The sequence below is a fragment of the Protomyctophum bolini genome, assembly GCF_963924005.1.
Source record: "Protomyctophum bolini genome assembly, chromosome: 22".
Taxonomy (NCBI): domain Eukaryota; kingdom Metazoa; phylum Chordata; class Actinopteri; order Myctophiformes; family Myctophidae; genus Protomyctophum; species Protomyctophum bolini.
Genome location: NC_137883.1, coordinates 13,293,064 through 13,314,157, shown reverse-complemented (window position 1 = coordinate 13,314,157; position 21,094 = coordinate 13,293,064). Strand labels below are relative to the sequence as shown.

The 21,094-nt window shown below is 42.3% G+C and overlaps 1 protein-coding gene across 1 annotated transcript; it reads right to left on the bottom strand.

The window, feature by feature from the left end:
- Window positions 1–20,252, bottom strand: LOC308309456 (MAM domain-containing protein 2-like). Its single transcript, XM_080755313.1, has 16 exons — window positions 19,898–20,252; window positions 19,631–19,741; window positions 16,849–17,024; window positions 15,864–15,980; window positions 14,523–14,607; window positions 12,628–12,765; window positions 11,948–12,225; window positions 10,016–10,109; window positions 9,547–9,696; window positions 8,554–8,673; window positions 8,123–8,268; window positions 6,297–6,393; window positions 5,548–5,703; window positions 4,167–4,426; window positions 2,968–3,052; window positions 1–1,746 (listed from the first exon to the last, which is right to left on the bottom strand). Exons 1-16 carry the CDS (start codon window positions 19,926–19,928, stop codon window positions 1,694–1,696), a joined length of 2,097 nt encoding a protein of 698 aa, XP_080611439.1. The 5' UTR covers window positions 19,929–20,252; the 3' UTR covers window positions 1–1,693.
- Between the last annotated feature and the right edge of the window lie 842 nt (window positions 20,253–21,094).

Genomic DNA, 21,094 nt, shown 5'->3' with positions numbered 1-21,094 from the left:
TCGAATAGCCGTTTTCCTTTATTTGAGCAATGAGCATTAATCTAATGCATAGATGTGACATAGATATGAAGAAACAACACGATTTTAAAGATGGAATGCCGTGGTCGTCGTCCCCCCCCCTCCCCTGCAAAAACAAACAAACAAACATGATCATCACGTACTTTTGATTATACTAGGAGAGATTTTTTTAAAAAGGGGAAAAAAAGGGTACAGAAAGTGTTAAAATTGCGTTTTTATGTGGCCACAACACCACCAGTTCATTAAGTATGGTTTGCCTGGTGTGTGGTGATGGGTGGTGATCCACCTGAACTGAACAGCTGTTGTTGTATGATAAAGGGGGAAGGGATGATATTGTGATGTCACTATATCACTGTCATTTCGAGACTTTTGACTCAAAGGCTTTCAGGAAGAAACCAAAAATACACAGGGAAGACATATTTCAATATTCTAACCACACCTGGGGGTCTATTAGAATAATGTTAACGCCATAGACGCATACAAAACAGAAAAAGTAAAAAAATCACAGCACTCCATCTTTAACACCCCCCATTGTTACAATGCAGACAGACAGAGATGTCAAATAGTCACTACAAAACTATGCGATAAGAGCAGCATCATCCCAATGATATGCATTATCATGAAACGGTACTTAAATGTTTATATGAATGGCTTATAATAAAGGACGACTTCAGCACTTTTCAACCCATCTTCATATAATTGGTCCTCAATAATGTTTTTGTTGTCATTGGATAAGATTATGTGCACAATTCCATGCTGTATTGATGTACCATTCGAAGAGATGACATCAAAAATTCTACTTTCTCTAATTGTGTCGACTTCTTGTAAATTAAAGAAAAGTAACACAGATGTTGGAACCTTACGGTTACGGGTCCATTTGGTTTCATTTTATGTTACACTCTCAAGAGTGTCCATTTGGTTACCAACTCTCCATCATTTAGCTGAGCCTAAGGACCACCTTGAACCCCCTCAAGGACCACTGGTGGTCCCCGGACCACTGGTTGAAAACCACTGCTCTATAGAAAGCCATGTTTGTTTACTGCCGTTTATTAGAGCTGTTTAACACACAATGTTTTGTTTAACCCCCCAAAATATCAGTATCACTTACAGGTAGCACCTTTAAACACACACACACACACACACACACACACACACACACACACACACACACACACACACACACACACACACACACACACACACACACACACACACACACACACACACACACACACACACACACACACACACACACACACACACACACACACAAATCCTGGCACCCCTATTTTGGGCAAATCATAACCATAAAAAAGCAGATCTACAAACAAACAAGGGGTTGATCCGTTGTGAGTGTGTAGATCGGCTAATTCTGCTATTTGTCCTACATTCAAATCACACCCGTGTGAACTGAGCGGTGCAGGCTGCTCAACAACACCGCTGCCTGGCTGCCAGCAGTATTGTACTGTAGCTGTTGCGGCCGTACTATAAACAGACATACCGTACTTCAAACAGACATTGGAGTCGTTAGGCACCGCTCAAAAACTATATAGGGTTTGTTTTTGTTTTTTACAAAATCAAACCCTGATTGGGAGTGTTTACTTAAAAAAAAGAAAAGAAAAAGGAAAAAAAGGAAAGAAAAGATAGATTCCACATCTTGCTCCGTCCGTTCATTCTACTCGATCTCATTTGAGACGGCAGAGGATGGGGTGGCTCTGGTCTCACTTTCTGTAGTGGAAATAAAAAAAGTATACATCAATGAGGAAATCAGACGAGAGTAACCGTAAGTCTATTGTCTAACATTTATCTTCAGCAGCGATTCATGTACGGTAGATCGGTATTATGGTCAATAAATATGAAGTTGCTGTCAGAGAGAAACGATCTATTTTCATCATTTTCACATTTAACTATAGAACACTAAACCTGGGTGATTTTCACCCGGACAATTATATTTTTGTCATTTTCATAATGTTGCTGATGTCTGAGGTGGGTGGCTCAGTGACATCATAGAAGGTAGGTTTGTTTCGCTGCCTGCCCACATCTCTGGTATTTTCTACAGGCAGGTGTTCGGTGAATTTCACCCGTGTTTACTTTATAGTGATAGAGAAACATAAAAAAAGTAGTGTTCTAGGGTTAAATGTAAATTAAATACACTTGCTCCCCAAACAGAATGCCCTACTTCATCATATGACGGTGTCACACAAAAGTAGCAAAAACAGACTAATTACAGGGTTACAACGAATCGCGATAATCTACAATCTTTGCTTTTTTTAAGTGAAAAGTGAACAGGGTTAAGTATGTCTGATGGTTTTTGGCTACAAAAAATTGCAGATATACAATAGCTATGAGCTTGTAGATCTGCTATTTTTGAAAAATCTAGTTTTTTTTTGCAAATCTTTGAATGATATTTTTTAAAGCGAACATTTGTAACTCAAATCTTTGCTTCTGGGGGTCCCTGGACAAAAGAGTTTGAGATGGGGATCAAATGTATATAATTGTGGGGCTCCTTGTCATGAAATAATTTGAGAACCACTGACATAGAAACACATGCTTTTCAGAAAACTGCTAGGATTTAGTCTGACTGACATTTTTGTAGAATCAGCCTCAGGTCTTTATGTGACTAAATAGTAGCTGGTTCTTTTTAATATTCCATGAAAAGTATGTGTGATTTAATTGAGAATTTAGTCATTTGCTACATTATTGAAAAGAGGATAAGAGAAGAACATTAAAAGAGAAATAAAATAATGGATTTGTGTAAAGAGAAATAATTAAAAATATATACTTTTCCGTAATTTGTCTGGAAATTTATTTTGTGTTAAAAAACACAAACACAAAACACGATTCAAATCATATTATGAGTTGAGTAAATCGTTATTACATATGCCTACACTATAATGAAAAGTAATGCTTTTGGTCATACAAGGTTTCCACCCAACATGTATGTTTTACCTGGGCACGGTCCACTCTCAAATATAATGTCATCAATGGCAATGTCACTCCTCACCGACGAACCCCTGGTGGCATCAAACACAATCTGGAGAGAGAGGGAGGGGGGAGTCTTGTAAATGTAGAGTGCATAATAACCAGTCACCAGAACTGTGTCAACACAGGTAAGAAATGTATCACAGGTTCAGTAACGTCTGGTGTCCACAGGGTGGAGCTGTAGACTAACATAGAATACCCTGTAACAGGGAGCACCAATAAATATAATAGATAGCACATATATTTAAAAATAATTTCTTTACATAGTGGTTTGGACTGGTTAGACTAGTCTATGCACGTGACATCATCGCACCCGGAAGTTATGCGGGAACGACTACTGAGTGTCAAAAAAAAGGCCTTGACAGCCATACATCCGAATAGAAAAGTCGCTGTAGGCGAAATTTGGAGTTCCTAGAATGAGCCAAGAGCTCCCTCGCCCCGCTCATCCTATGAATACAAATGTAGCGACTAGCGAGCCGCTGTATTGGTGAATGTAAACCATGATGTAAACAAACCGCCTTGTGATAGGAAGTCTGGCAGTGCGTCACCGCCACCTAGCCACCTGGCATGCACACTATAGCATTTTCAGTCACTGTTGCGTCTCACGCTGAATAAAAAGTGAGAACGCAACGGGACTTTGCCGTTTTCTCTGGAACAGTTGCCGTTAAAAATTCAATAATATGTTTTTGTCTGAATTTTGCTAGAGCCGCTCTTTCTCAAGTCTGCTCGGATGCAGACTTACAACTTACATGCTACCAAAGCTTGCTGTATGTCATTAGAATGCCTTATTGCGACTGTAGGTCGCAGATTACTATGAAAACCTGCAAAACCTGTCAGTCAGTCAGTCCGTCCGTCACACCACCATATATGCCCGTCAGTCAGTTACGCCTCTTGACACGCTCCATATATGGCCGTCTCCATATATGAAGATCACGACACTGACCTCATCAAACCCTGGATAGCCATGAGAAGACTGGATCATCACCTAGATCTGCTACTGTATGGAGCCGGCCAGGCCTTTAGGGCGAGGTCGCTTGTTGCCTTCAGGGCGTCTTACTGGTTCTAGACTACTAACGTGGGACGTCTGGAAAATTCCTTTACGCCCAACCTATGGGTGTAAACAGCTTAGTGAATCAGGCCCATTCCATTTCCCCTGCTGTTCTTGCCTGGTGCTGCTGGTCGGTCTGGTACTCCACGGCGGCCCTCTGCCAGGTGATGCTCTGCTCGCCACCCCGTTGCCATAGTAACACGTCGTCCTCCCCGGCCCCCCGGTGCAGGTAGACCCTGAGCTGGCCGGTCCCCGAGCCGTACATGTGGTAGTAGAAGGACAGACACTGGGACCCCCGGGACCCCCTCAGAGGCTGGGAGAGCAGCCGGGCGTTCTGACCCGAGACCATGGCCGACGCCTCGATGTGCATGTAGTACCCTGCAGACGGTGGGGATTTTAACAGCACATTTTGTATTAACCCATTATTGAGACTTGAGACCAGATTCTACAAATTATGTCTTATAAATCCTGACAGTTTTCGTATGTTTCTAATGTCAGAGGTTCTCAAACTATTTCCGACCCCCATCTGAAAATATGTTGTTCCAGGGACCCCCCACAAGCAAAGATATGAGTTAAGTTAATAGCAGATCTACAAGCTCACAACTCGTCGTTGAGCTTGTATTATCAGAATACAGTGCTATTCAACACTTCTAACAAACACATCACTCTTTAACTCGACTAATAAATGAATGCACAAATGGCACAAAAGGGACCAGTAGATTTTACGAATGTAGTACAGAGTTACTGAAAAACGTAACTCTGCTCAGTCTGCTGGGCGATGACGTTCTGTTGTTCTGTTGCATTTTGCCCACTAACATATGGTCAGGTTTTATTTTTAGAATAAACATCTGGTTAAATCCCATTACTAAGTCATGTAAATATGCAGTGGTCACTGGTACTAAGTACATTTACTTCGTTTAGTATTTACTACTACCCTATTGGCTTGAATATATATTTTTCCAATGGAAATATCCTAAAAAATGAGATCGTATTATAGTCGGGGACTTGACTATTTGACATTCAATGTTGTTTTTCCAGAAATGACTCTTGAAAAATGGGGGTAGTCTTATAATCAGAGTCGTCTTAGATTCGACTCGAGACAATACGAATATGGTATATACTTAAATACAATTTTGAGGTATTTGTACTTGTACTTGAGTATTTCCTATTTCCAATACTTTTACTTCTACTCCATTACATCTCAGAGGCAAATATTCTACTTTTACTCAACTACATTTATTTGACAACTTTAGTTACTAATTAGTAATTATATAGATTTTGATTGTTATTACAAAACATACATTACCCACTTCAGGTCTATATACAATACATTTAGACCATTATGAATAGCCGACCGTAGATTTGCCATTTTAATTGTTTTAATATACATTTTAAAACTTTAATTTTTATTCTCAGTAAAATAAAATATATACAGAGCGGTCGGCGTGAGGTCGTCGAGGGCGAGCGTGTTTTAAGGCGAGCATTCCGGATACCCTCACCTTGGCCTGTAGTGTGGTCCCCTCGGGGTCCGGTGTATGAGGTGGGGGTTTGTCCCCTCCTCTGCTCCCAGTCACCTGCATCTTTGTGTTTGTCCTGAGTGTAGCCGCAGAGACCCGCCTCAAAGTCACAGTGTCCCGGGACGGACAGCTGCAATCCTGGCAACGCAAAAACAAGGGATGGTAGTATGTATTATATACACAGTGAAACAAGTGTTCATCTAAACCAGGTGTCCTAATTTGGACACCTAATTTTCATCTAAACCAGGTGTCCTAAAATCATTATCGGTGAAAATTGTCAAAACTTATTTTTAAATGCATTTATCCCAGATTATTTTCCCAGATTGCGTTTTTTCAGTCAAATTCACGGCCCATAACTAAAGCACAGATGATCGCGGTTACAAAATGTATGTTTCGGGTGAAAGAAATTGTGCAACAGCCGTGCCGGTTCAATATGAGGGCCTGCACTTAATTAATGAATTAATACCTGGCAAGGATTGTGTGAATACTCTATCAAACAGATTGGACAAAATTGTAATTTAAAGAGCATGTCATAGTGCCACTTTGAGTACAATGTACAATAAGTACAGTTACCGGTAGTGTTGACTGATTTGAGATACACCACAAGTTCTAAAATTACACAATTTCCAAAATGTGGCACCGGCAAATATACTTTCCGAGCCACTAGAGACAAAAGCTACGGGAAAATGAACCGGAACAGGAAACAGCTACCTCCAGGAAACCATAATTACCTGGTGTCATCTCACAGTCTCCGAGGCTCACTCTGATGTCGTCCAGAGCAACAGAACCACAGTCCCAGAAGCTCACACATGTGCTAACAAACACCACCTATAGTGGACACAGAGGGCAACGACAAACGCACATTCATTTAAAAAAGCGTCCACACAGAATGGGAATAATTACATGGCGATAAAGCAACGGCATTTGTTTCTTCTTCGCAAATAAGAGCATCAAAACATTTTATAGTTTGATGGGAATTTTTTATTTTCTAATAATCTATTCATCACACCCTGTGATATGTGTGTATATATAAGGACCGTTTGCTCTCATGTAGCCAGACGTTAAGAGATTTCCCGCCTATACATATGTCTGGGGAAATCTAAATCAGGGATCATGATGGCTTGTGGTGGACATTTTCATCAAAATTACATTTTTGCCACGGACATACATGAGCGGACAATAATATTTCCAGAAACATGTAAAGAGCTATCCCTGAATGACCATAACAGGTCTAACTTTGAGAGTTTACAAATGGAACCAAATGGACCCTTACCTGAAGACTTGACATTCAGTAATTGGGTCTTCTGGATCAATAATTCAAAGTAAGAACATAATAAACAATGTGCCACGGACATGACCAAGTCTTTGCCACAGTCTGTGTACGTACGGACATATTGATGACACCTGATCTAAATTCAATGCATGGGCTAGAGCGGCAAGAACAGCTGCGAACAATCCTGATCTCACGATAGTGTTGTTGTATTGATCGATGTTATACGACCACCATGTTGTATTATTAGGTGCACGTTAGTCTTGTTTTTGTTTGTGTGTACCATAGAAACTCCATGTGGGGACCACAATAAGTCATGATGCAGGCGACAATGATTTGCAATCAAACTATGTTTGACATCGTTACCTTGGAGAGGAAAAAAAGCCTGTCGAGGAAGATAAAACTTTGAGTACTTTTGGCATGAGCGGACATGCAACCGTGTCCTCCAACAGCTGTTATCTAATAAGCTGGACTCAAACCAAAGACGACAGAGAACAGAGAAGATGAGGCATGAGAGAAATCAGTGCTCCATAACATCAAAGACGTGAGTATGCTAGCACAGACACAGATGGATCCTACATTAAAATAATGCAATGGACATTAAAGTGGAGAGCAAATCAATGCATTTATCTGGACTGACTATATAGATGTGTTTTTGCTATAGTTTGAGCAATTTTTGACAAATGACACTGATCATCGATCCCTGTATCGGCGGCTGCAATTCGAAACTTGCCCCTGTAAAAAAGTTAAAGTCCCCCTTTCTTCTCATACTGTACACGTTTTATATATAATGGTTTCTATTTTGTATAGAAGTGTATATTTGTAAATCTTTAAATGTTCTGATTAATTGAAAATAGAGGACACTGATGTAAACAAGTCTTAGTGCTTTTGCTGGTTTTATCCTCGTCGCAGTTTTTGTATTGACCTGTACTTTTGTTGAAATGTACCCATTCTACATACTGTAAATAACATTTTCAATCAATCAATCAATCAATCATTGATTGATTCAATCAATCGCTACTTCGACCTTGTGCACAGATACTTGAAGTGGAAAAAGGTTCATTTTAGTTTTGTCTTACCCTAACCTAACCCTGGGGACAAAGTATACGTATAATGTTAAGTTTAAATATCTAAGTATTAAGTCGATAATACATCCAACAACACTCATTCCGTTCATCTGTCTGTCTGTCTGTCTGTCTGTCTGTCTGTCTATTATCAAACTAAAAAAAGCCAGTTGCTTTTTCGTCGTCCCTGACATTGTGACATTGTGAATGCAGTTCTGTTCACCATGGCCGGCTGTGACGTCTGGAAGGTGACGTCTCCCGCAAACCAGATGCCAGTGGACTTCTCCCCCTGAGTCCAGATCTTCTCCTGCTTGTTGGACTGGTGGTGCTGCAGATACACGGCCAGCGCACGGCCCGTCTGGTTGAAACCTGAGGGAGTTGGGATCGATCGGAGAGTACACAAGAAAGTACATGAGATCATTTCTGATGTACAGTACTGTATGTACTGCATATGTGTCCATATTGAGAAAGGCACAATAAAACGATACAAATGTAAACGTGACAAACCACAGATCTAACACTCTGTCTGTCTGTCTGTCTGTCTGTTGAGTAAATGGGGTGTTCAGTATTAGCAGTTTTTGGCCTGTATAGCAGGCGAGGACTTCTGGGAACTCACATTAGGCCCATAGCGTAGAGTTTTTGCTTGCCACTCACCGCTCAGAGAGAAGTAGAATCTCAGACAGTACTTCATGTTGCCAGCGAGAACTGGCCCGGTCAGTCGGCTGACGTAGCCGGAGCGCGGGCTCTGGCGCAAGTGAGCCAAAAGGAAAGATCCTGCGGGGTTAAGAAGAAGAGCCTTTTTTTATTTTCTTGCAAAACTGTCGCTTCCTCTCGGCCTGCTGGTCACGGAATGTTCTCTCTCTCTCACACGCGCACGCACACGCACGCACGTGCGCACATGCACACGCACACGCACACGCACACACACACACACACACACACACACACACACACACACACACACACACACACACACACACACACACACACACACACAGAGCACCTGGCTTTGATCTCCGTTTCATCTCTGAAATCTCTCTTGTTTTTATTCAGTTCGTGAGACACAGTTTATGATTACAAATGATACATAGACTGCTGTTGTTTAGGTCCAGTGCTGGAAGAAGTACTGGAGTATATTGTATAAGGTACCGATACCACACTGTAGAAATACTGAAGTAAAAGTACAAAGGTAATGGCAGATAATTGTGCAAAAGTAAAAGTCCTTTAAGTATGTTCTGAAGATATTTCAAAAACATTCAAAGATAGATCATCAAGCTCACAACGCTTCGTAATTCGCATGGCTCTGTGAGCTTGTAGAAATCTGCAAAGTAACTAGTAACTAAAGTTTTCAAATAATTGCAGTGGAGTAAAAAGTACAATACCTCTGAGATGTAGCAGAGTAGAATTAGTATTAGTATAGTAAAACATTTTTTTTAAATAAATAAATACCTCATAAAAAACGACTTCACCTATTTTCAACCTATCTTCATATAATTGGTCCTCACTAATTATGATCTACTTGATCTGTGTCTCATAGGAGGGCAGTAGACACTTCAGAAACCCACCTACCAGTGGCATCATCGTTAGGCAGATTTAAGTAACTAAATAAATAAAGAGTTTATAATCTCCATTCTGTCTAATTCCAACCTGCCCCTGTGGTGTGATCTCCGTTCCTGAAGATGTTGGGTTTGACAGACAGCCGTTTCCACATGGATGAACCCGACATGTGGTCCTGAGTGTAGCGGCAGAACCCCCACTCAAAGTCACAGCTGGCAATGGATGGGTCAAAGGTCGGCTCTGTGGAATACAATGGGTCAGTGCATGTTTTACAAAAATACAGCACACTGTGTCAGTCTCTCTTTCTCTCTCTATAATCTTGACCAATAGGAACAACATTACTTTGCGAGAACAAATGTTTGTGTAACTCGGTAACACCGTGCACAAGAAATATGCTGCTGTTTGGCCCAGTAATGTGTAAGATTTGCAAACGCGCACGCACGCATGCACGCACACGCACAATACTCTTCCCTCCGGGGATATATAATAATAATAAATAGCAGATGGAGTGCCACTGGTGACGTAGACGTTTTTATTACTGAACAGCCTATCAGCTTACCTGTGTCCTCGCTACAGAACTCAGGAGAGAAGGAGATGTCATCAATGGCAACATGGCCGCCTCTGGGACTGTTAAAGGCCACTTCAAAGACCACCTGTAGGCACATAAACATAAGTGTGTGTGCGTGTGCGTGTGTGTGTGTGTGTGTGTGTGTGTGTGTGTGTGTGTGGGGGTGTGTGTGTGTGTGTGTGTGTGTGTGTTTGACACGCACGCACACATACATTTAACATCTTTATTTGCTTTCACATTTAACAAGACATTCTTCAACACAAACATCATTAGAAAATAAGGAAAAAGGCACTCTTATGCTGCAAAAGGTTTAAAAGGCTTTATTGAAGTCTCCACAGTTCATAATAGAAGTTATACAACTGGGATAACCGACGTGTAGCGGCCATGGCACAGCCTTCCTCAGGGTATATGAAACAATATTAGCTTTGAAAAACTTGGGAAAGGTGATCTATTTATCCGGCCGGGATATTAATAGATCACAGATACAGGAAGCATAGTTTCCTCCATATGTGGTGATCATTTGGAAGTCGAGTGCATGTCTACTCTCACTCTAACTCTACTGTATCTACTGTATGTATCTCTGTGAGAGGGCAAATTATTTTTCACTCTTTGGGTGCCCAGCCTCTCTAACTCCTCACAACAACAATACATGTAGACACAGATAGAACATCGGTTCTCAAAGTGGGGTCCAGGGACCCACAGGGGTTCTTGGGGATCTGCTATTTTTCTAAAATATTGAAATCTGAGAATAGTTTTTCGCTTGCTTGCATCTGGGGGAACAACATATTTTTAGATGGGAGTCCATGGGAGACAAATATATATCATTTTGGAGGTCTTTAATTGACATGGAAAAGTTTGAGCACCACTGTATTAGAACAAAACAGAGTAGAATCTGACACTAGAAGGACAGTGCAGCCTTATGATGTAGGCTAGGGGACATCTGTTTTCCTTAAGCCCTGTAAACTTAGTTAAACTTAGTAAACTTAGTTAGTTACACTTTCCCCCGTCTACTCTATACTAAATCTCTTTGCAAAAAACAGCCGATCTACAAGCTCACAACGGCGTAACAATGCAACTGTCAGGTCTAGGATCACCAGATCAGCAGAGGTACCCGAGTCAGCTGTAAAGTTAGGTTATTAAAAACTCTCAGAAAGGTATTGTGGCTTAAAGCCCGATAATTAGCCAAACGACGAAGTTGCTGAAGATATACCGCTCTACAAAAAACAGCAGCTGGGAGATGGGCCTAAAATTAGAGACAATGGAATGTTTCTTTTTGATTAAGGGCCGGATTATGGGCAGCTGCAATACATCCTGAGCCGAGGCAGGTATTAATCAGTAATAAAACTATTAGCCCAACAGGATGAAAACGTCTTGAAGGAGACAGGAAGGAATTTGCTAGGGTGAATCTCTCATAAGAGAGTGACTCTGGTCAGTGAAGTATATTGTCTCTGTCGGGTGGAAACCTCATCATTTATGTCCAAAACTCACTTTTCAGGATTCAAATTCAAAAGTAGCAAAGGTAGCGTACAGAGGCCTCGTAATTTCAGAAAAAGGGGTTGGCAAGAAATAAGTTAAGTTAATAAGTTAAGTTTAGCCCCATTCCTAAAATAGATCAACTATTTTCACTGCTAATTTAGTTTGGGGTGAAAAGAGAAAATGTTCGCCTATAATGACATTCCCAAAATTGGGATGCCACGTTGAAAGTGGGAACAGAGTGGCATTACGACGCTCCCCACTCCGACTACGTGGCTTCCGTGTGCGGTTAAGGTTAGGGTTTGGGACAGGATTAGTATGGAACGTGTCAGAATGGCAGTGCGTAAGAGGTTTCTTCACGACAGCAACGGTATATATAGAGTTGAATTGGTTAAGTAAGCAGTCATACTGTATATTATTTACCCTCCAAGGCCATTTTGAAACACTAACCTGTAGAGGATACGGGGCCTTGAGGTCCACTTGCACAGGGATCCACTGGCCCGGGGCCACGGTCCAGATGCTCTGGTTCTCAGGAGCTGCTTTCCACAGCTCCTGGTACTGACCCATCTGGTCCCTGGAGAAGATGGAGAACAGGTAGCCCCTCTCCTCTCCCCGCTGGTACTGGAAGCTCAGGCATCCGGACACTGGCACTCGGATCATCGGAGACATCAGCTTGGCCACTTCCTTGAAGGTCTTGGCGTAGGTGGAGTCTACATACATGTAGTGGCCTGAACAGTGGTGGGAAAAGTACTCAAATGTTTTACTCTGTTACAAGTAAAAGTCTGTAGTTTAGAGTAAAAGTAAAAAAGCTATATATATATATATATATATATATATATATATATTGGTATAAAAAAAAATCCTATATTAGAAAGTACTCATTATGCAGTTATATATACTCATTACAGTGCTCATATCAGTGTGAATGGCCCTTTAGGCTGCTCAACAGTGCCACTTTAGGTCACCTGTTCGTACTCTAAACAGACAGACAGTCAGACATACACATGCGGCCAGTCAATGGAGCAGTTAGGCACCGCTCAAAAACACAAGAAATTTGAATATGGAAAGATGAGAGGTTTCTGCCCGGCAACAACAATATACAACTAATAAATTGTGTAAATGTGACAGACCTGTTCTGTTGTTGTATGTGTGGTCGACTGGTAGATTGCCTCGTGGGGCATGGGACATGCCACCCCCCACATACCAGTTAACGTTGGTATTCCACTGGTTGCTGTATCCACACAGGTGGGACTGCTCAAAGTCACATTCTAAAGGAAGAGAGGAAGAGAAATCATTCCATGGCACAAGATCTTTTCAAATAGTCTACTACTGTACACTGAATTTGGGGGTCGTTTTGTGTTGTGTATAAATTCTCTCTCAGTGTACATGAGCCATGTCTTCTTAATAGAAGAAATTGTAATCTGAACAGTGACTTCAACCAGCTTTATCTTCAGGTATTACTGAGTTTATAATAACTAATTAAATTAAGAGTGAAAAAACTTCTGAAGACATTCATAAAGAGGCATTTATTGGCATTTATAGACAGTAGGCAGTGCTAGGCACAACAGCAGGGACCAACCTAAACTAATCTGTGTGCGTGTCCTGAACACTCTAGAGCTTTTGGGCTAAGCCTGTCCGGATCTGGTCAAATCCTAGCTCTGGTCCACCACTGTTATTGGAAACGTTATAGGTCGTTCAGCCCTGACAAATGTGGTCTCCTAGGACGTAGATTTCCAAATGAAAAACGAACCCACAGAAATCCACAAGAGTCTAAGTATGCGTATGACATAATCGTATATACATATGCGGGAACGCCTACTGAGTGAGTGGCAAAAAAAAAGATACACTTTCTGGCCTTGATAGCCCATGCATCCAAACAGAAAAGTCTGATTGTACTAAACGACGTTAAACTCACCAACATTGCAGCTGTACAGAAGGCTTGAATTATCGTTGTTTCATAAAAATAGTAGTTATAATATGTTATAAGCTACTTTCTGTCAATAAAGTCTGTGCAGGTGATTATTTCTCTGTTTGTCGGTGTTTGGAATTTTCAATATCACAACGTCCTTCTGCCTCCTCCATTATGTGCAATTTATAAACAGGTGGTACGCGGGACCATCGAGTGATTTCCAACGAGCGATTCTAAACTCCAACGTTCCATGCTGCTCAATGTTATGCCACTCAGACCCCCTTTCCACACACCGGTTGGTTCCCAATGGGAACCGGTTCAGTTCTTTGTGGTTCTTAGTCCATGAGCCAGAGCTCCAGAATTGGTGGGAAAAACTAGAGCTATATTAAATTGTTTATAGGATCAATACAAGTAAATTAATACATGATAACCCTTCCACAGTAGTAGCTTTTTCATATTTTCGATTATTTTGCATATTTTCCTACATAATGCCTCATTTGCATATTTAAAAATGTAAAATTTGTAATACAATAAATCATTGTCTTCGTGTAAGTACTCAATTGGGGAAGTTGCATGGTGATAACAATCTAGTATAGGTATGGTTTTGCACACTCAATTCATAATTGACGTTCCAATTTTGGAGCCCTGGCTCATGGACTAAGAACCACAAAGAACTGAACCGGTTCCCACTGGGAACCAACCGGTGGAAAAGGGGCCTCAGTGACTTGAAAAGTGATGCATGTGCATACTTCTCTATACCTTATATCATCGGTTCTCAAACGTTTTTAACTTCAAGGACCCCCATAACTCTACAAATGGAACCAAATGGACCTGTAAGGTCAATTGGAACCTTGAACCTAAGTACTATATGTCTGATCCTTGTGCTCCTTGCCTTAAGGTGCTTGCAACGTTGTGTGCGTGCGTACATCTGTGCTCGTGCACGTGTGTGTGTGTGTGTGTGCGTGCGTGCATGTGTGTGTGTGAGACAGCGGTTAAAATACGAGAGTTGAGGAGGGACAGAGTGAGAGAGAACAGATGCATGCCGACATGCATGTGCTATATATTAAACCATATTTTCACTATACGTGAGAATGATGCATTCATGAGGCCACTGACCCAGGCAGTATCCGGGGCTGATGTGGATCTGGAAGACCGCCACGCTGCTCCCAGGTCTTTCACCGGGTCTGCCTTCAATGACCAGCTAATCAACAGCACATGTGTCATTTATACAGCCAGTCATATTGTGGAGTGACAGAGAGAATAACATTAAGACACATACAGAGGGACCGTGAGATGATTCAGTTCAGTCTGCGCTTTATCAAGTTAATTCAAATGTCTATGATTGGCTTGCAACAAATGTCATGGTTCCCAATAATGAGTACTTTTACTTTTGGTACTTTAACTACACTGAGTATTTCTATATTGCAGTATTGACACTTTTACTTAAGTAGAAAATGTGAGTACTTTTTCCACCACTGACCGTGCACGCGTAAAGTACATGCATGTTTAGACTCAGATCAGTGTGAGGGAACACAGAGTAAATGACAGGCTTATTTTTAGACCTCAGAACGTAGTTTAACTATGGCCTATTGAGGTCAAACCATGCCTGGACTGTAGTGTTTATACTAATAGGGGCCCTCTATCACATAGCAGCATTTGGACGGCACCATAAGGTACTGTAGTATAAACACTATGGATCCAACACTAGTGTTAGAAAGCAGGGTCCCCTTCCTAAACCACAATGTTAAGACAGGAAATGTCTGCACACAGCATAATGCTCTCCGGTACTTATTTGAGAGATACACGATGTTTGTTGAATAAAGCACGGGACAGTGTTACCCTGTGTGTTTGTTGTATAAAGCACAGGACAGTGTTACCCTGTGTGTGCGGACATTTCTTTTGTTTGCTTTGGGTTTGTTTGTTTTTTTGTTCCAGCACTGTGGTTGTTTCAAGGACTGTGGGGATGTGCACATCCTCCCTCTGTTCCTTAAATTCACATAGAATGAACAGAATGAATGAACAGAATGAAAGAACAGAAAGAAAGAAAGAAAGAAAGAAACTGTCTAAGCCTATTATTTCTTATTATTTCTAAAAAAGAAATGAAAATAATTGTATGAATCTTAAAATAAACAAAGAAACAAATCTAAGAAATTAAATGCATAAAGGAAGAAGAAAAATAAATAAAATTACCGGTATATAGACAATAATAACTACACATGTGTATCTAGTCCTACCCTGTAAGACTCCTGGGTGTAGAACTACATGATGTGTTGTGTATATGTTGTCCTACCCTGTAAGACTCCTGGGTGTAGAACTACATGATGTGTTGTGTATATGTTGTCCTACCCTGTAAGGCTCCTGGGTGTAGAACTACATGATGTGTTGTGTATATGTTGTCCTACCCTGTAAGGCTCCTGGGTGTAGAACTACATGATGTGTTGTGGTATGTTGTCCTACCCTGTAAGGCTCCTGGGTGTTCTTCAGGTCCATGGTGGCGACCACCCAGCTGTCTGATGGACTCTGGCTGCTCCACATGGGTCTGTCGAAGCTCTTCCCTTCCAGGCGTCTCTGGACCTGCCACCGGTACAATTACAAGCACAATGTTTTAGAGGTACAAACTACCGGTATTTGTCACACACGTTACCGCAGTGAAATTTCTTCGCCGCATTTGACCCATATCTTGGAGCTGCGGTGAGTTGATCTGTAGCTGATCTGACCCCCAAATCCAACCCTTGATGCCGAGTGCCAAGCTTTGCCAACAGGCATGGGGCCGCATTTTTACAGTCTTTGGTATGACCCGGCCGGGATCGAACACCGACCTCCCAGTTTCAGGGCGGACACTCTTTTTGTGGTTTTCGCCCCCCTTTATGGAGGGACAGACAGTAGGCTGACAGAAAAGGCCGTAAAGGCCGTCGGGATCGGTAGTCGAACCCGCGGCACACACTGCCAGACTGGATTACTAGCCAAGGTGACTGGACCGCTGAGCCACAGCCCAGGCCCAGGGCGGACACTGTCTATTTCTTTAATTTTTTTACATTGTGGTATCGCTACTTTTACTTAAAGCAACCAGTGGTCATTCTGGGGGTTCAGATGGTCCACACCTAACTGATGGTGAGTTGGGTTAATTTACACTTACGTTAAAACTTAAAGATCTGCATTGCAAAAAGTCTACGCAATTAGACAATGTAGAAGAATTGTTATTTTAAACAACGTTGACCTGTCATCTCTCCTAATATGGCACCAACATTATTACAGCATGGAATTGTGGGCAAAATCTTATCCAACGATAACAAAATATTCTACGTTTTGGTGAGAGGATGAATCTCATCAAATGGCGCTCCGTGGCTCAAAGCCCGAATACATAACGGACCTTGAAAAGGGTTGAAAACCACAGACTTAAAGTACCAAAAGGCAGTAGTTCTCCCCCCACATTGGTACGGACCTGCAGGAAGCCTGCTTCAGTGATCTGGTAGACCAGCGTCATGCAGTTCCACTCCTCCTGCTCCAGACGTGGACTCTGCAGGACGCCTCGGTTGTCTCTCTGAGCCCGCTGGACGTCACCGTCGCCCGCCTGCTGGTGGTCGTTCGGCCTCGACGACTCCAATGACACGAAGCGGCCTGAATGGAAAGGAAACGCCGGGATTACATCGACGTGTCCGTATATACACGGACAACTTGCCCTCGTCCGTGGCCAAATGTTAGATTTAGTTTTAACACACCATTAAAATGTTCTTATTTTGATTACTGAATGTCAAGTCTCCAGGTTTTCTTCAGAATCGGTATGATTTACTATGACACTATGGCACATTAGGAGTCCACTAGTCGTTGTTTTACAAAATAAATCTGAACTTGTCTGAACTTGTATTCCCTGAAGAAGTCTATTTCTGAAGACAAGGGCCATTTCAAGAGAAACTGCCCGTTTTTAGCCTTGCCTTGCCGTGTTTAGCCTTGACTTACCTGTGATTTATGAGTAGGCCTAGTAATATTGTCCCTGCAGCACAGTTACCATTCCTTTCATTTTTCCTTTAATAAGAGGCGGAGTTCAGTTCCATGTTGTTATAGTGATTCATGCATCATTCGTTCCTATCACTAGACTCTCCTGCACATCCAACTGTATAAGACTCAAGTCAGTACTTTTCTGTTATTCTGAATCTGCATTATCGTCAGCTATTATACCCAGAAAACCACTATGGCTAACTGCTTTATATGGATGCATTCAACTAATATGACTTCACTCTCTCTCTCTCTCTCTCGCCGTTTCCAGACAGATGTGTTGGAGGAGGAAAGGCACAATCAAGGGGCGTTCAATTAACCTTTGACCTTTATAACGAGAGCCCTGTGTTGAAAAAGCACTATACCCATGGAAACAGGAAACCATGAAGGGACAGTTGACGTATTCCAGAGGAAATCACTGGGTACAACCAGGCCCCCCTCTACCTCTCTGAACTCATCAGCCGCCATGTCCCCTCCCGCTCCCTCAGGTCAAGCACTGCCAACCAACTGGAACCCCACAAATCCAACAAACGAACTTGGGGAGACAGGGCCTTCACAGTGGCCGCCCCTTCTCTTTGGAACTCACATCAGAGCTGCCCCCACCTTCGAAATGTTCAAAAGCACACTCAAAACCCACCTTTTCAAACTGGCTTTCCCTACATAACCCCCACACACACACACACACACACACACACACACACACACACACACACACACACACACACACACACACACACACACACACACACACACACACACACACACACACACACACACACACACACACACACACACACACACACACACACACACACACACACACACACACACACACACACACACACACACACACACACACACACACACACACACACACCCTTCTTGTTTGTCCTTTTTTGATTTTGATTTCTAGTTTTTAATAGTTTTCAGAAAAGCGCTATATAAATCGTATATATTATTATTATAAGAACGTTACATACGTAAGTCCTTCCATAAACCTGCTATGATTTGATAAACCTGCTATGGCAACGGCGACAGCATCTATCATCACATCTCCAGGGGAAACACATACAGTATTGGTTTAATATGGCATACATCAACAAATACAATCCCAGCTCATCTGCTAGCTTTGATCACCCCGGAACAAGTGAGGGCTGTCTGTGATAACACGGTATACCAGCCCAGTTACAGCACGCACGCGCAACACACACACACACACACACACACACACACACACACACACACACACACACACACACAACCACACACACACACACACACACACACACACACACACACACACACACACACACACACACACACACACACACACACACACACACACACACACACACACACACACACACACACACACACACACACACACACAGATGCCTAAATGTGTTATTTCACTGTCTCCAGATGTTGTTCAGACTGCAGGATTCTGGAATCAATGCAGTCCAGATGGATTATTATTATGGTGCAGTCAGTGTGGTGTGGTGAAAAACCACATCAAGAGATGGTCGCACGTAAAGTCAAATGCAACGCACGTATATAGCCTCGTAGCACAGCCTCTGTTTCAGCCACTACACACTACACACTACACACTACACAGACACTTTGGGCACTGTTTCTCAAGGTTACGTTGACACACTGTACCAGCTGCCTCCATACTATTAGACACCCAGGACACAGTTTTCAGAGCCATTGGTGGAAAAAGTACTCACATTTGTTGCTAAAGGTATCAATGCAATGCAGAAATACAAGTAAAAGTCCAGAATTCAACAAAGATTTCTTGAATAAAAGTACAAAAGTATTGGTATGTACTTAAAAGTACCAAAAGTACTCATTGTGCAGAATGTCTATTGACACATTGTGAGCTTGTAGATCGGCTATTTTCAAATGGCCCGAAATGTAGGCTATAAGGCTGAAGTGGTTAATGTATGTCTTGCAATAATAATCTAAAGTAACTACGGTAGTAACTAAAGTTAGCAAATAAATGTAATGGAGTAAAAGTACAATATTTGGATCCGAAATGTATAGTGGAGTAGAAGTCAAAGTAAAAGTACAAAATACAAATAACTCAAAATTGTACTGTACTTAATTTACACCACAGAATATAAAAACAGCCAGGCCAGGCCAGATGCTGAATCAGATTTCTAGTATTAGAGCTAATTCTGTGTTTTCTGTGTTCTGGTTAAAGAGACAGAAAAGACATGTGGGTGCAGTACCATCGTCATTCAGGTTCCAGCTCGTTAACTCCGGGTCTGACGTGTATCCGCAGGTGCTGGACTCAAAGTTACAAGAGCCTGGCAAAAGATGGCTTTGGGCTCGGACGGTGACTTAGAAGAGAGAGAGAGAGAGAGAGGGGGCGGGTACGGAGAGAGGGAATGGTATTGGTAAGTATGAATCATACTAAATGGCAAATCAACATGAGCCAACATTCAAAGCGGTGCCACTGCACACTGTAACAGTTCCAGAGTATATAGTCTACTCACCAGCTAAAGTCAAGAGGTAGAGTGGAAGCATCGCAGAGCTTTGTGCAGCAAATAGGCCTATCTTGACACACTTTCAGGATCCTCACACTACTACAAGGTAGAGTGTGTGTTTGCATGTGTGCATGCGTGTGTGCGTGCGTGTGTGTGTGCGTGTGTGTGTGTGTGCGCACGTGCGTGTGTGTGTGTGGGTGGGTGTATGCGTGCGTTTGCGTGTGTGCGTCCTCAGCAGAAAAACAAACTCCCAGTGTTTGTGGTGGTATCCCAGAGTAATATAATATCCCTCTGTGCCAGTGTCTCTGAGTGTCTCTCCAGCATGCAGACTGGCAGCACACTGAAGAGGGTTGCACTGGAGGACTGTGTGCTCTACGGAGAGGAGGAGGAGGAGAGAACGACAGAGAGCTGTAAGGAGAGAGGGAGAGAGAACAGGAAAGTAATGATAGGTGGAAGAGAAAGGAAACAGTGAAGTGAAGGAAAGAGAAGAGAGAGTAAGTGAGGGATGGGGGTAAAGTTAAAAGAAGCTCTGGACTGATGGGTGAATGTGGCAAGGAGAGAGAGAGAGGTACAGTAGAGAGGGTGAGAAAACCATATAAACCGCAAGAGAGAAGTGCTGTATAGAGGAGGTGATTTGAAGAAAGCAGAGAAGTGGAGACAGAGGAGAGGATTTTGAAAACACAGGACCTGCTTTATTTGAAACGAGGGGAGGGGAGAGGAGAGGTACAAATGAAAGGAGAAGAGAGGCTTTCATACAATTCAATTTTATATAGCAGTCTAATAGAAGATTCACTGGTGCACGCCGGGGGCTGACTGCATAGTGCGTCTCTGCCCTTGATTTCCTGTCTCGCAGCACGCTACTATCCTATCTAAATGAGAAGCAAAAGGAGAGAGGAAAAACCTGCTCCAAACATCATAAACAAAAGAAAGAAAGGTTTTCGGTCAATAATAGAAAGACTTACTTCCAGGCTGCAGTCTTTAGCAGCAGATTGGCAGCAGGCGCATGTTCACCACCACTCTGACCAGAGTGGCCACTACGATCCAGCATGACTGTAACAAACGAATAACAATCAACAAATTACGACAGTTAAATGTTAACAAAATGTGCACTGCGCGTGTCACAGTATGAAAGTGCACACTTGGTACTTGTGTGTGTGTGTGTGGGCGTGCGAGTGTGCAACTGTGCATGCACATACTGTACAGATG